Source organism: Bemisia tabaci, chromosome 4 (assembly GCF_918797505.1).
Source record: "Bemisia tabaci chromosome 4, PGI_BMITA_v3".
In the NCBI taxonomy this organism is placed as follows: domain Eukaryota; kingdom Metazoa; phylum Arthropoda; class Insecta; order Hemiptera; family Aleyrodidae; genus Bemisia; species Bemisia tabaci.
In genome coordinates this window covers 47,882,164-47,897,740 of record NC_092796.1, presented here as the reverse complement: position 1 = coordinate 47,897,740, position 15,577 = coordinate 47,882,164, and the positions used below count along the sequence as shown (strand labels likewise).

General features: G+C 40.4%; 2 protein-coding genes across 4 annotated transcripts in view; both read left to right on the top strand.

Annotated features, from left to right (window-relative positions):
* LOC109043754 (facilitated trehalose transporter Tret1) overlaps positions 1-1,802 on the top strand; it is a 31,317-nt gene extending 29,515 nt beyond the window's left edge. For all 3 annotated transcript variants that reach the window (XM_072299975.1, XM_019061060.2, XM_019061059.2), the window contains exon 5: positions 352-1,802. In XM_072299975.1, the coding sequence (XP_072156076.1) occupies positions 352-1,068 (717 nt within the window). In that variant the 3' untranslated portion in view covers positions 1,069-1,802. The remainder of the gene's footprint in view (positions 1-351) is intronic.
* A 1,837-nt stretch (positions 1,803-3,639) lies between these two features.
* Positions 3,640-11,781, top strand: LOC109043770 (facilitated trehalose transporter Tret1). Its single transcript, XM_072299637.1, has 3 exons — positions 3,640-5,008; positions 9,501-9,853; positions 11,245-11,781. Exons 1-3 carry the CDS (start codon positions 4,840-4,842, stop codon positions 11,779-11,781), a joined length of 1,059 nt encoding a protein of 352 aa, XP_072155738.1. The 5' UTR covers positions 3,640-4,839.
* The last annotated feature ends 3,796 nt before the right edge of the window (positions 11,782-15,577 follow it).

Here is a 15,577-nt window from a genome sequence, read left to right as displayed (position 1 = left end):
TTTTAGGCCATTTTTGCCAAATTTGGCAACTTTCCAGTCCGAATTTAATGGCGCAAAGTTGAAATTCGGATTCAGCGTCAAAAATTACATAAGAATCGATGAAAAAATTGCTACCCGGGATTTTTGCAGGCTCTTTTCCGTGTTTGCCTGGACTATCAATTTTTGAGGTGGGCAAGAACTCATCCACCGAGAGGCAATTACTCGAGGATTTGCGTTTGGTGTGGTATGCAAACCTTTTCTTACTGCAGCTGATTATATCAAACTCCACCTGACGACCTAGCTGTTGGCTCTGTTATCCTATACAAGTCTCTAATTGAACACTGATAGAACAAATCCCTCACTTTGTTTAAGGTCCTTCTTGAACCGACCGTCTGGAAACCGTTTATCATACTATGCACCTACCATTTCCTCCAGTGCGCAACGGGGGTTTTCCAAATCCTCTACTACACCCTGGACTTCATCGACCGCCTCGGCACATCCTACAACCCCCTACGCGTCTCGATCATCATCTCCATCGTCCGGGTGATCGCCAACAGCACCCTCGGCATATACGCCACCGCCTACGTCGGCCGAAAACCAGCGACGGTCACTTCAGGGATCCTGATGACGATCTCCTTCCTGGGCGCGGGCGCCTACGAGTACATCTACCGGACCACGCCCGTCGGACATCGACCCTGCGAGTGGGTGCCGATCGTCCTGCTCATCGTCAACATCGTCGGCGGGATCCTGGGCGTGTGCATCCTCCCGTGGTTGATGTCCGGCGAGGTGTTCCCACTCCGGGTCCGCGGGTCCATGTCAGGCGCCGTCTTCGTCGTCGGGTCTGCTATCATGTTCGTGTCCGTCAAGATCTACGCCGCGGCGATGGAGGTGCTTGCCATGTGGGGCATGCTTTTCGTTTATGCTGCTGCGTCGTTTCTGGCCGTGCTCTTGGGGGCCTTTTTCCTGCCCGAGACCCAGAATAAGACGTTGTATGAGATCGAGCGGGGGTTTCTGCCGAGGGATCGTAGGGATTCAAGGGTCCAGGCGACTGAGAGATCCGAGATCGAGAATGCTGAAAGAACAGTGTGAAGGGAGGTTAATGATCGACAGAACCCTGTTTTCCAGAGATAGGTAAGTACACATGAGGGTTGGTGAGCAATGAGTTTTTTCCTTCAATTAGGAGTCGCCAGTTCTTTCGACCTTTCAGTCCGACTCAGAAAAACCCTTTCAGTTCGGTTGACCGATATGGTTGGTTTTCGATGTCGGACTTTAAGGTCTAAGTTCATCAGTCTAAGTTTTAGATCGACGGTCATACTAAGACTTGAATTTTTATTCGAGACTGTATTTATTTGAACCGGAGTATATAATTCGGCTGCTTGAACCATGGAATCGAAGTATGGCTGTTGTAATCGTAGATTTTTCTTTGAGTATGACTTTAAAAATTGATGTCTGCTGTCCGTAGAGGGTACCGAGAGAGAATATCCTGTAGATTTTTGTCTCTCGGAGAGACAACTGAAGGACATTTGTCACATTCTAATCGATGTCAAGCTGTTTTGTGATATACCTCATTGTAAGCTCAATTTTGATACAATATAATTTGTACGTATCATGTACGTATTCTAGAGGGCGTAGCTAGTCCCCTGACCGCTTCGCGGTACAACCACCCGATGTTCGAAGCGCCTCGCAACTCAGGCGTTATGCGTCACGTGTTTCTCTCATGATTTTATAACATCGAGTAAGATTAGTATGTGTAAGTAATTAGTGCGTATGTGTGATTAGTAGTGTGTGTGTAAGATTAGTAAGATTAGTTCGTGAAAACTTGTTTTTTGTGCCATTCTAATTTCTTTTGTAACTTTAACTCTATATAGACGGTAAAACTCAACAGCCATGTATCCCAGTTTGCAACGTTGCAGACTTACTGTTAAACTTCATTTTTAAAAAGTAATGTACTCAAATTCTTAAAAACTTCCGCGATTTTTGTTTTCTGAGAAAAAATCCTTGAAAATTTTAAAAAATGATGTTGATTTATTTGCTTACAAAAAATTAACATAAAAGCGGAGATCTCTAAATACCCTAACGGGCTGCGCGGTTTGGAAGTTTCATTGTTGACAAACTGTTTGGGCTATATCACTCTTTATTGAAAAAACATTTTTTTCTCCCACAACAAATATTAGTCAATAAAAAATCACGAAAAATTGGAAACTGAGCCCTTTTTTTAAAATTTTAAAATGAGTCTTGTAGAGCCTCCCTCAGTTTCCAACGTTCTATTCGAGAGGATTTTTAATCGGCTGTGGGGTGAGAGATACTTTTTTATGGGATGAGTAAGAAAAGAAAGAAAAGCCCTGGTAAAAATTGGCCATAGGATCTGTGGTCCAAAATACCATAGACCTATAGCCCACCATAAAATTTCTTATAGCTTCTACATATAGCCGGCTAAAGAATTTCTTAAAGCCTTCTGTAGCCGGTGGCGATAAAGGTATTGCCCAGCAATAAATTGTGTAGCTCGGGTATATAATTTTTTATCGCTTCGCATAGCTTGACTGTATGATTTTCTTCGCTTTCCATAGCCAGTCATATGATTTTCTATAGCTTTCTATAGCCGGTTATAAGAATTCATATAGTATTTTGAAACACATCTCCGGCAGCCAATTTTTACCAGGGGGACGATAAAAAGTCCATTCCCTTTCAATATCATGTTGCATTTGAGTTAAGAGAATAAAATACCTACCTGAGGAGTTTGTCGGACAGAGAGTTCGCCTTCTACTCTGGAGATATGCAATTCTACATTCCTGTATTGAATTGCTGTTCCGCACAATTCCAATACGATGACGGGACAGAAAATAATAATTACATCGATGACTAAAACTTTAAAACGATATGTTTTAACTGCAAAAACTTGCATGTAGTTCATGGATCCACCGGTTGTTTTGTCGTTTTATTTCTGGGTATGCTATTTCGAGATGAACGCTTGCGAAATACAGAGTATACACATCCGATATGGGACAGACAATTTTCAGATAAGAAAGAGTTCAGTAGCAATTGGTGTCTAAGTGCCATGACGCAGTGCATGTGGTATTCACTATAGTTAAGTTTTTGGACGTCCATTTGAGCATTTGACTGTAATACATGTGACAGCTTCCGGATTTGGGGGATCCTATTTTGAGGTTCACAGTCTATTTTTCCTCATCATTTTTTTTTTACGTCAGCACCGAATAAAATGGAGCAAGAGGATGATGACAAACTTGGCTGTCGCTGCTGGGTACGCACGGTAAGATTCTGATTCATACTACCCGCCATTCCGTTTTCACTGAGTCTGACGCGGTCGAAAGAAAAAAAAATTATTTTTTGCTCCTCAAAAGTCAGAATAGGTGCGTGTCGGATTCTAAACCCGCAAAATGGCCGGAACAGCAAAAACAAGATTTGACGTTCGTTTGTAACGTGGTTGTCTCTCAGCGCCCCTAAAATAGGCCCAGACGTAAGAATAGGAAAAAAAGAAGAGAAAATTAAGCAACTTGGGAAAAAAGTAGAGCGAAAAAAGGCTAAATTTAATAATATCAAGTAAAATACGCAAAAAATCCGGTTCTCCGTCGTTTCCTTTTTTTTTTTTTTTTTTTTTTTTTTACTTCACCTTATTAAAACCAAACTACACCAATTTTTTGCTTAAAATTCTTGAACACTGATTGTGTACAAGTTTCTCTTTCTTTTTTTCCATTTCTGTAGAACTTTTGAACCTCAAAAATACCAATTTTACATACTTTTCACGATTTACTTACAAGCTGCGCTATATTCAGTGGTCTGGAAGCCATTTTTTACGTCATTGAATGATGAAATTTGAAATTGATGTTTACCCTAACACGTCTCATCTAGATTGAAAATATTGCGATTTAGAAGAAGACACATCGACGGAAAACTGCAAAAATACGCATCTCAATTGAAGTGTTTCAAAATTTCCGCTTCGTTCCCATTGTCCCAAAAATCCAATGACAACTCAAGCAATGCCTAATCTCACGCATTTAGACATTTGCCTACTTTTGGACTTATTTGTCTGCTGGACATTACTGATATTTGGCCTTTTGAGATTTTTGGGCATTTAGGGTTTGGACATTTTTTTTTGGGACATTTTGACCTATCACCTGCGTGAGTCAAATCGCACACTGGACGTTACCGTGGCAGTCTCTGCGATATAAAAATGGACTACATTTTGCAATTAGGAGCTCCATCATTGCTCCATCAGTAAAAACACACATGTGCATAGGGAAAATGATGGTGCACACGTCGTTTCTAAACTGAGCCAGATATTGTAGTTCCAAATTGCAAAGTGCAGTCCAAGTATAGTAGCCTCAATCATGACGCTTTGGCTCAGCTGTAGTAAATTGTTTACACTTTGAACAATAAAGGGTTGGAAAGGAACACTGCTCGATTGAGAAGCCTGTGAAATACCCTTAATGTAAGGCGCGATTTGACTCACGTAGAGTTTCGAGTTTCTTGTGACCGCGCGCTTCAAATTTCCCGTAGCCGATGCACAATAAAAACGTTAATATCTCAGTTAGAAGTTAATTTCAGTAATTTTCGGTGAGAGAATCTGGTTCTACGTGAGATTCTGGTTCAGTAACATGTAACAGAGTGCTTAAATTCGTACCTTGACCATTTGTCCATTGTCAGATTTGAAGGTAAAAAGGAGAGTAATTCCATCCCTCGCCCACCTATTAAACTATTGCTTCAAGTTAGGCACGCTCTCTTCTAGGTCGTCCCTACTCTTGAGTTGTCATATCGTTTAGGAAAACATATTTCAGATTAAGGTAAATCACCTATATGACATCGGATTCATGAATTTCCGTTTCAGCTAGTCTTGGCATCTTGATGGCACCAATCGCATCATTGGTCGTCGGCCCAACTATAGATCTGATTGGACGGAAAAAAGGGCTGCTGTTCTTCTACCTCGACATGGGTGTTGGTTTCAGCATAATTGCATGCGCCACGGAAGTGTGGCATATCTGCGTGGGTCGGTGTGTTTGCTCTTTTGCTATTGGTGAGTTGTTAAAGAGGTATCTCTCTTTTTTATCGCAGTTATAAGGGTGAGAAAAACTGGAGCGCGGTGACAATGCTCTAACCGAGAAAAGCTCGACAGCTGAAATATCGGTCTAATAACCAAAATTCGGTAATACTGCCAAAAACTAGCCGCAGACTACCAAAATTTCGCCATTTTGGAGGCCGGGGCCGAAAATCTCAGCTCTCCACGCCATGTGGGTGTGAGAATCGCCAAAAATTTCGTCACTGAGCAGCTTGCGTACGCACTCAAACATTTGAGTAAAATATGCAAAAGTTTTCTAAACTTACACTCGTTTGAACTTTGCAAAACATACTACTTCTCATTCTATTGTATCGTATTGTATTCTGATGCAAGTGGATTTTGTGGTATTGAAAAGTGAAAAAGTGTATGACTGAGTTGTTGACATTGACAGAAACATTGCAACCTACTTCTCTATTCCAGTAACTTAAAAACAAGCAGGAAGCTCCAACGCATTGGCGTCGGAGAGCGGCTCTGGGGGCAGTAGTTGTAGTCAAGAATGAGGGCCTAGACACATTTTGTCATTGATGTACAATCCGACAACTGTCGATTCATGTTTTGTAACTTAGCAGATTTACGTAGCCGGTGTATAAATGTGTATTGGGCTTTGATATGGCGAATACATGGCATTATCACTTGTTGTATACTTTTAATTTTGAAAGCTCTTTGGAGGTCCGCTTCCTAAAAAATCTCTGGTTGATAAGTCGTTTAGCGAGGTTGCAAAAAATTTGCATTTTTATATCTGAAAGTGTAGGTATTGGTTTTTTGTATAATTGTTTTTTTGGATTGCTGGAAAAGTAACGCATACTTCTATAATTTAGGACTGAGTCAGGGAAATATAAGGTTCGTTAAATAGTAAATATTCCTAGTACCGTGTGACACTATTGTTAACGAAAAGTTTTTGCAACTTGTCAAAGAGGTTGTTGAATGATCTTCGAATAACTTTTGATGAGCTAGAGGTAATGGTTCTATCTGCAGCTCGTGGACTTCTGTACGATATTGTCCAGAATCATCTGAATTTTCAAAAAGTGTCCGCTTGTTCGATACCCAATTTGCTCATTCATGCATACAAGGAGAAGCGCATGAAAGCTTTAGCAGACATTTTGGAGATGAATCAAGAATTAGATGAAGAATTTATGACTTAAATCACGGCACCTTAATCACGGGATGACCTTAATTACGGCAACTATTTATTGTCCATGAGATGCAGATGGTTCCATTTCCCTAGCTCATCAAAAGGTATTCGAAGATCAATTTCATCAGCCACCCGTACGAACCACGTTTCTAGTGACCCGTACTTGCTTCGCACGTATGAAACATACAATCAGAGAAAACAGAATTCATCTTACAATAATCAATAATCAGTAGGACATGAATCGTTGCGATGTATAATACGACATTATAATGCGGCATTACTATTGTAATTCATTTTAATGGATTAGGGGCATTATAAATCATTATTGCCACGTCGGAATGAAATGTTGTAGACTGAATTGAAAAGCATGTTGGCAAAATTTATTATAAAAATAGTATAACATGTAGGTACATAACATAAAGGTAATACAAATTAAATGATTAGAGCGTGTATATTTCATTACATTATAGGTATATTACAATCATTTTTGTCATTGTTGGAAATTTTGATAGTTTGAAATTTGATAGTTGATAGTTGATAGTTTGAGAGTTGAAAATTTGGTTATTTTATTTAGTTAAGGTGATTCGATAGACGCCATATTTTGTGTCAGAATGGCATGCGACATATCCCATCAATTGGTTCCATTTTTTCATTTACTCATCATTTTTCTCCAATTTTAAGTTTCGCAATTCTGTTTTCAGGAGACTAAAGCACTCACTTATCAATTTGTATATTTATATTGAGTTAAGGGTAGAGACGTATTCCTCACCGGAATTGAGGAATGGAGGTGTTACAGTAAGTCCGGCATTAGGTTCCATTTCGACATCAGCGACGATCAACGCTACGATACTGGAAGCCAGTCTTCCGATATTAAATCCCTAGCGGGGAAGAAAAAAAATGCCTAGATTTCGCTAAAAATCCCTAAATCCCCAGATTTGCTCAAATATACTTAAAAAATCCCTAGATTTTGCAAAAAGCGCCATTTTTAACGAAGAATCATGATGTCATTCGATGTAGCGATTTGCAATATTTAAATCTGATTGGCTCGTTTGAATTTTGGCGCTCTCTGAAAGCAGTGCTAATCCAGACCAATAAAATGAAAGAATATTAGTTGATTTCTTATTATTAACAGGTTGAATGCAGTTGAATGTCAAGTACATCGAAGGACGCAATCGTTTTAATTTCCGGCTTATTTGCGGGGAAAATAGTGTTGCCAAAAAGGCCTACAAAATATAGATGAAAAAATGTTTTCGATTGTCGAAGCTAGAATTGAGGTTAAAAAGTTGATTTTTGGTAACTTTACCTCATCAAAAAAAAATCCCTAGATTTCCTGAAAAATCCCTAAATCCCTGGAAATTCCGGAAAATCCCTAAATCTAGGGATAAACCCTTAGACATCGGATGGCTGTTGGAAGCATTAGAGTCAACATTTGAAACGCTGCTGCAGAATTTGCCGGGAGTATAATCGAGTGTTGAAAGTCAGTAGAATTGAACAATGTAATAATTGCTTTCCGAAATAAGCGTTATAATAAAAAAACCACGAATCTGAACTGTTAATACTGGAACACACCTTCTGTAAATGTACCTTGCGAGAGATAAGTAAAAAAATAGATGTACTGGAGGAGAAGTGCTTCTCCACAGAGTTTGAAGAAGGAAAAAAAATGCCCAAATTTACTTACTTCAGCATTTTCGGCAAAATCACTGCAATTTCCGAACCTTTTTCTGGCCAGGGGCCAAAATTAAATGATTATGAAGGGCCACTTAGATGTTGTAGATAAAAATAGGACTGTTGAAAAAGTCGCCGTTTTCAATAAATATGTTCCCGGAATGGAAAAAACAGCTCACAAATAAAAGCAAATTGCCATAGAAACTTCTTCACGAAATCACACACACAACGAAGAACGAGGCGCTACAGACGAGTCCGTCCAGGACAAGTTAAAAAATTCCCATGAGCCGAGTGCCGTAGGTTAAGGGCCCGTTCGCCAAAACTAATCGGAACTGTATGAATGAATTGCTCCTTTTAAAAATCAAAACAATATCGAATTGCGATATATTACACAGTTAAGATAGGGCTATGTCCTGTCGTAAGCGGCGACATACAGTCGATATCATTTCAATAATCGCCCCAATGGCCACGATAGTTGTTAGACGTTTACGGTTTCCCTGGTAACCTTTGTTTGCTATCAGCTGATATCGAGTAATTAACTAGGAAGCTCCAACCCAGTGGTTAAAGCTTCCTTAACCGCGAAAACTTTAAAATTCAAATTTTCAAATATTGAACGTAAAGTACATTTTTTCCATCACGAGATAAAAGCACAAACAAGTTTTGAATTATTGACTGTATCACCATGATTCCAAAAATACAATACACAACATAGCATTGACTAACAATAAAACAGTATGCAATAAAATAAAGTCATGACAAGGAACATAGCCGAAAATGGCGCCGATTCCCATCAACCAACGCGCGGTCTCTACAATGTAACATGCTGCATTGATACTCCCCAGCTGGGACCGTCCGGAATAGCAGCTCTAGTGCAAGCACCAGAGCCGCTAAAAGTGATGCTCCTTCAATTAGCAGATAGGCAGCACGCACGACACAAGGATGCGGCGCCTATAATTTTACACCATGTGATGCCGATGTACATATTGGAACCTTTAGGGCTTGCGTTTATCTTTCATATAGCTTAGTTTGCAGGTCAATCATATATCATAATCAGGATGAATACAAATCAGTGCTCCCATTTCATGTCCCTCAAAAGTTCCGGGATTCGGAACACTTTTATTCCAATTTCTACCACTCCATGGCCGTCAAAACTTCCGGGATTCCTTTTAGATTTTTTCAAAAGTTCCGAGAAAGTTCAAAATATTCGAAACACTTAGAGCACATATACAGGGAGAGTATGGACAGCTCGAATTAGGTAGCTCTTAGGGCCCAAAAGGGTAGGTAACCTTTGAAAGCGAAAAATGTCATTGTCAATCTTTAGACTCTAGTATCAAACGAAAATGGACAAGAAAATTCATAAGTAAGTATTCCTCCGCAATACGTGCTTTACCAACGACAGTTCCCAACAATTGTGATTATAAATCATGCACTCTGGATAATTTGAATTCATAGATTGCCTACCTTTTGGGGTCTGAGAGCTCTATCATCTAACCTCAAAATTTTCGACATGTCCATACTCTCGTTATATAGGTATTCTAGAGACACTTCGGGAATTTCAAAAGTTCCGGAATTCGGATCTAGCTCCGGGAAATGGGAGCACTGATACAAATGGGTTGTTGTTGTTGTTTTTTTACATGTTTATTTTAAATAAAGGTATGGAGGTGGCAGCGGTAGTCTACATCGCGGAGACGTGCACGAAGAAGCAGCGGAGCGTGCTGCTCTCGATCCTCACGGTGTCGTTCACGTTCGGGGTGTCCCTGACGTACTTCGTCGGCGGCTACCTCCCCTGGAAAGTCGCCTCGGGTGTCTTCGCCACTGGCTGCTACCTCTACTTCTTCATCCAGCTCTTCGTCCCGGAGTCCCCCGCCTGGCTCTACAAGAAGGGCGACGTCGACGCCTCCAAGCGGAGTCTCCAGAGACTCGGACGTAGTCCCGAAGGAACTGACCGGGAACTCGAGATACTCCGCCTCTCCGCAAAGGAGCTCTCCGAGAAATTTCGCTTCAAGGTAGAGTGATGACAGTGACACCTATACTGCCGTGCTAAGGAAGAACGGCGTAGGAACATTCGAGAGTTGCCAAATTTCCCGAATAAAACATGTATTTTTGAGGAAGCTGATGCATATTTTTCATTGATATTTTAAGATATTTTAGATAAAATTGAGAACAAAATTGCCTGAAAAACTGGAAGAGAAATATTAATAAACTTTCCCAATAATTCGTGATTTAACGAAGGAAATTTGGCAACGCCTGGAGGTTCATACGGCGTTCTTCCTCAGCACGGCAGTGCAGTATATTGGATCGCATTTAGCAAAAAGGAACCAGCAAGACGACAGTGCCTTAAAAATCGTGCAATTCCTCTTTCTTTTTAAATAATACTTAATACATGTACAGTATTAAAATTTACAAAATTATTTTCCTCTAAAATCAACAATTTTTTAGCGGTAAGCCAAAACTATTTGCTATTCTGGAAGAATTTTTGCATAATTATGAAGATGCAACATTTTTACAACACGGTAATCGCGCTGCTTCTTTTTTGCTTAGTGCGATCCAATTATAGCAGAATATCATGGAAGAAAATATTTGTTTGTGGCGGGTTTTCCTTTATGAGCAGGTCCATTTACATGAATTTGCTTTTATCAGAATCTTACGGAGAGATTACATTTTTTCATTCTTGGGTGAAGCGAGTGCCTCAGAGACTTCAAGAATTGGTCCAAAGATGGGCGACTGTTGCCTTTCTGGTAGTCGTTAATCCGTGGTTCGGTAAAACGATGGTTACGACTGATCAAAGACGGTACATGCGGGTTGATAATCTAAATTGATAGACAATATTCCTCTTCTCTTTCACAATCTTTTGTTCGTTTCACAATATGATTTGCCTTGATTTGAAGGCATTCTTGGGCTTTTTCCACACGAGCGCGGTTCGCGGAACTTAGTTCGAGAAACTTGTTCCCGGACCAAGTTTTAGCTGAGCTAAAACTTATTCCTCCAAAACCCGGAACATCCCCCGTACTCCGAGCTTCTACATATGCATGGTTTCTTTTGATGTGAATTTGTTTGTTTTTGTTTTTTACGTCCTTTGCATATCTTGACATTTATTTTTGTTACTTTGACGGCCGTAATAATCTATTATTTTGCAATAATTGTATAGTTTGATTGAAGTTCCGATTCCAGTTCGGGCGAACTCGTGTGGACAGCATGTCTCGTTTTAAGGAACAAGTTCCGGGAACTGAGCAGTTCGTCGAATAAGTTCCTCAAACCATGCTCGTATGGACAGGGCTTTTGAGCCGAACGTGTTGTGGAAACCACGTGAGAAAGCCCTGGGAGCCCCTCTTATACCTAATACCTCCTCGAAAATCTGTTGCTCACCTTGTAATAAATCATTCGCTTTATCCTGAAGGTATTCCTGGAGCCGACCGTGTGGAAGCCCTTCCTCATTATGTCCACCTTCCACCTCCTGCAGAACCTGTCCGGCGTCTTCCACATCATGAACTACACCCTAGACTTCATCGAGCGGCTTGGCACCTCCTACGATCCCCTGAGCATCTCGATCATCATCGCAGTGTCGAGGGTGATCACATGCTGCACGGCCGGCATGTACGCCACCGCCTCCGTCGGGCGGAAACCGGCCACCGTCGTCTCTAGCATCCTCATGACCCTCTCCTTCCTGGGTGCAGGCGTGTACGAGTACGTTTTCCGAGACACACCCGTCGGACAGAAACCCTTCGAGTGGGTGCCCATCGTCCTCCTTATCGTCAACATCATCAGCGGCAGCCTGGCTGTATCGATCCTCCCGTGGTTGATGTCCAGCGAGCTCTTTCCGCTTCAGGTGACTTTTTTACATAAAACGATGGAAGTATTCATAAATATAAACCTGGGGAGCGAGAGATCTATCGGCCAAAATCTACGGCGGGAGCCATGGACAAGCCACACATGAAAGAAGAATAGTTCACAGGATATTCTAGGTTAAACCTACTTCTCAGTTCGTGGTTACAATTTTACTAGGCATTGTGGTGACAAATAGTTTGGTGCCCGTGATAAAAATGATTTGGACCCGATGACAATAATGAAATTTTACCGGAACCGAGGCAATGGTAACCACAAAAGTAATAAAAGTGTAATCACAACTGGTCAAAATAAATATTGGTTACAACGGACATCAGGTATAACGACAGCAGTTAAAAAATGATCCCTTAAAATAATGTTGTTGTAACGCTATCCTCGTTGTGTTAGTGTTTTAATTTTCAACTGATAATTTTTTAATTAATAAATATGTATGTGACTTATTTAATACCTACCCGACACAATGTGGGCAGAGGCTGGTCCTTTTTTTTAAAAAAAAAATATCCAAATGTTTCCCTTCCATGCTATTTTTGTCTTTTTAAAAAAAATGTTCATATAACGCACTAAAGTTCTCGGCCCCGGCAACTGAATTTTTGACTAACAGCAACTTAAAATCAGCCCAGGTAAATAAATGTTCTGTTTACCTTACTAATGCACGTACTTATTACCGAATGATGCGCTTGTCTGAATCAAACTTTGGTTTCTGGGACCGAAAAATTCAGTTGCCCGACCTAAAAATTATAATCGAAGTTTTTTTCCGTTCCAAGGAAGGCAGATGTAGATACATACATATCAAGCCGCTACCTCGGCACTAGAGCGCCCTGCGACTCCAAATCGCCATCGGAATCGATCCTCCCACAAATCATCGGGCAGATTACACCGTCTGATCTCCCCCTCCACTCCCTCCTGCCAACCTTTTACTTTTACAGATGTAGATTAATTTAAATTTCTTGTGTGTTGTCAGGTCCGCGGATCGATGAACGGGGCTGTATACGTAGTTGGGACGTATCCATCAAGCTCTACGCCGTATGTTTGGAGGTCTTCCAGATGTGGGGGCTGCTTCTGGTGTATTCCTTGGGGTCCTTTTTGGCGGTTCTCTTCGGGACATTCGTCCTGCCTGAGACACAGAACAAGACTCTGCTCGGAGGTCGAGAGAAGTTTTCTGCCCAAAAATCGCAGGAACATCGCAAGTAGCCCGGATGCGGAAGCCACGAGGAATTCAGAGGATGCTGGTCAAATTGAAGCGGGGTCAGAAGGAGATAAAAGCAGAGAATAACGTGGCAAGGATGCACTGCGTCGCACTGCATGATGTGGACTGAATTCTGTGATAAGAATCTAAGATCTGGACGTATTAGTGCTAAGAGCTATGTGAAAATAAACTAAACCAAAAGGAACTATACTGAACGAAGATCTATGCGAATCATTCCTCTTAATTTAGTTCATTTTCACATGGTTCTTTTCGGTATAAATCCTTCCATTTCGGGCTACTTTTGATGTTACCATAAAAGTAACATCGTAACTTTCCATAGAGAAGGAGGTCGGATCGCAATCATTGGCGGATCCAGCAAAGTGGCAACATTATATCTCTCCTCCATTTAAACACATGAAAATGTATCGATTCTTGGAGGGGCCAGGTGCTCCGATAAGAATCGATATTTAGCATACCTAGGTTTCAATGGAGGAAATCCGGTGTTGTCAAATTGCTGGATCCGCCTCTGATCGCAATCGATAGCAAAGGATCTGATTTTAAAATGAGACCAACATGATTGTTCTAGCCCTACTTTAGTTTAATCAGGGCAGCATCAGTTTATCTCTTTTTGGCATAAGCTACGTATCTGATTGTTTATTTTAAGATTCACGAGGAACTAATTGAGATAATGATCGCCTAATGAATTAGCTGGCGTCCCCCAATGATGTCGATCAGCCAGCTGCTCCCGACAATCTTCCTGATATAAATATTGGTGGCAGAGGTCCCAAGTAGCAAGGATACCTATAGATGGACATAAAATCGTAGGAATGTTGCTATAATATATTTGCCATGCGTATTGCCTACTCCCTCATTTGAAGGCGCGGAAATTATTGCTATATTGTTGCTATGATGTAGCAATAAATTCCAATTATTGGTTGTGTCACCTGTTGCCAATCTGCTAATTGCAAGGCGCAAAAATTATCGCAATAATCTTGCTATTAAGTATGATAAAAAACTCCCGCGTGTTCCTTTCCGTAACTTGTTTTCAAATCTCTAGCATGAATGCAGGAATGTATCGCAACAATTTGATGAAACAACCATTTTTCCTCAATTTAGTCTTCTCGAAATAGCTCAAACTCGATAAATCTGAAACTTTAAAAATTTCAATGCTTTTTTAAAAGGCTTGAATTTCCAGTCAATCAAAATAAATATCGTCTACGCTTTTAACCAAGTTCTGGGAAATTTAATTTTACTTCTTTCATGCCTTTCTTTCCTCCTTTTATTTCGTTTCTGTTTTTGTTACTTTTAATTCTTTGAATTTTTTATTTCATGCAAATGCGCCGGTAAGGGTTTCGTTTCATGTCGGAGCTATATAATGTGTGAAAAGTGAGGCACCCGACAGGTAGCCTGGCTAGCCCAATCGGTAAAGGCGGCGCATGGCAGTAATCCGGAGGTTGCGCGTTCAAATCCCGCCTCGGACAGAAGAATTTAAAGGGTACTGGATGATTGAATCATAAATTTCCTGTCAATTCCGGCAAAATCGGATTTTCGAATGGATTCTGCAACGTTGTAAATATTAGGGTAGACTGATAAATTCCTCAATTTTCCTAAAACCATTTGGCACCGCCACAAATAGCAATGACATTGCTATTAAGTATAGATTTTTTTTATCGATCTGACCTGACGAAATCGGGAAAAATCGTCCAAATGTTGACTGAGAATTGCTATTTTATAGCTATATTATTGCAATATTTTTTACAACCTTATACCTATAAATTGAAACATTATATCAATTTTTACGTTGAAAAATGCTACTTGGGGTAGAGCATGTTTCAGAAGCTTGCTTATCACCCTCTTTGACCTTTGACACGTTGGTAGGGGGCACTGTACCCGTGGAGAGAAGGAGGTACAAATACATGCATTAAAGTTAGTGAAACCTGGGAACTCCGCGTACTTTGAATACGGGTCTAAAAAGGCTCCGGTTGGGAATTTGAGGGGTGGCAATGAATAAAAATTTCCCGTGGTAACAATTTTTTTTTTTTTAAGTTTTTTTTTTTTTTTCAAAACCGCGTTAGAATCCGATGCTAGAGAGGTTTTGTGGATCACAGCATAGTAGATGGAAAAATGGGTATTTGACGAACATTTTTATGAGCCACCGGGCCTGTTTTGACCTGTTTGATAAAGCTATACACTGGAAAAAAAAACACATTGGATCTAGAGTCCAGACTCTTAAAAACATCGACAAGAAAAAGCTCTTTTGATTCGATCAGAATATAGCTTGAATCAAGAACCAAGCCTCTTAATTTAAGCGAATTTCGTTTTGGTTCAAGAAAAAATCCGATTGAATCAAGAGTATTTTTTCTTGTCAATGTTTTCAAGAGTCTGGACTCTAGATCCAATGTGTTTTTTTTTCAGTGTATAGTTAAACTGCGAAAGAGAATCATTCGTAAGTTGTTGAGAGTTTCCCTGGAAATTTCGTGACACGCCCATTTTTCAGGAATCGACAAGGATCCAAAAATATCGATTTGCTTGAATGAATTTTGACAAGAAAAACTCTTCACGAAGTTCCAACCATCGAAAAAACTATTAATAGCTCCTATTTGCAGCGTGTGAACTCAGCATGTAGAAATTTCGCAACATTCTGATACTCATACAGTTTTATTTCTAGGCACGACAATCTTGAGGAGCACCGCAATGTTAT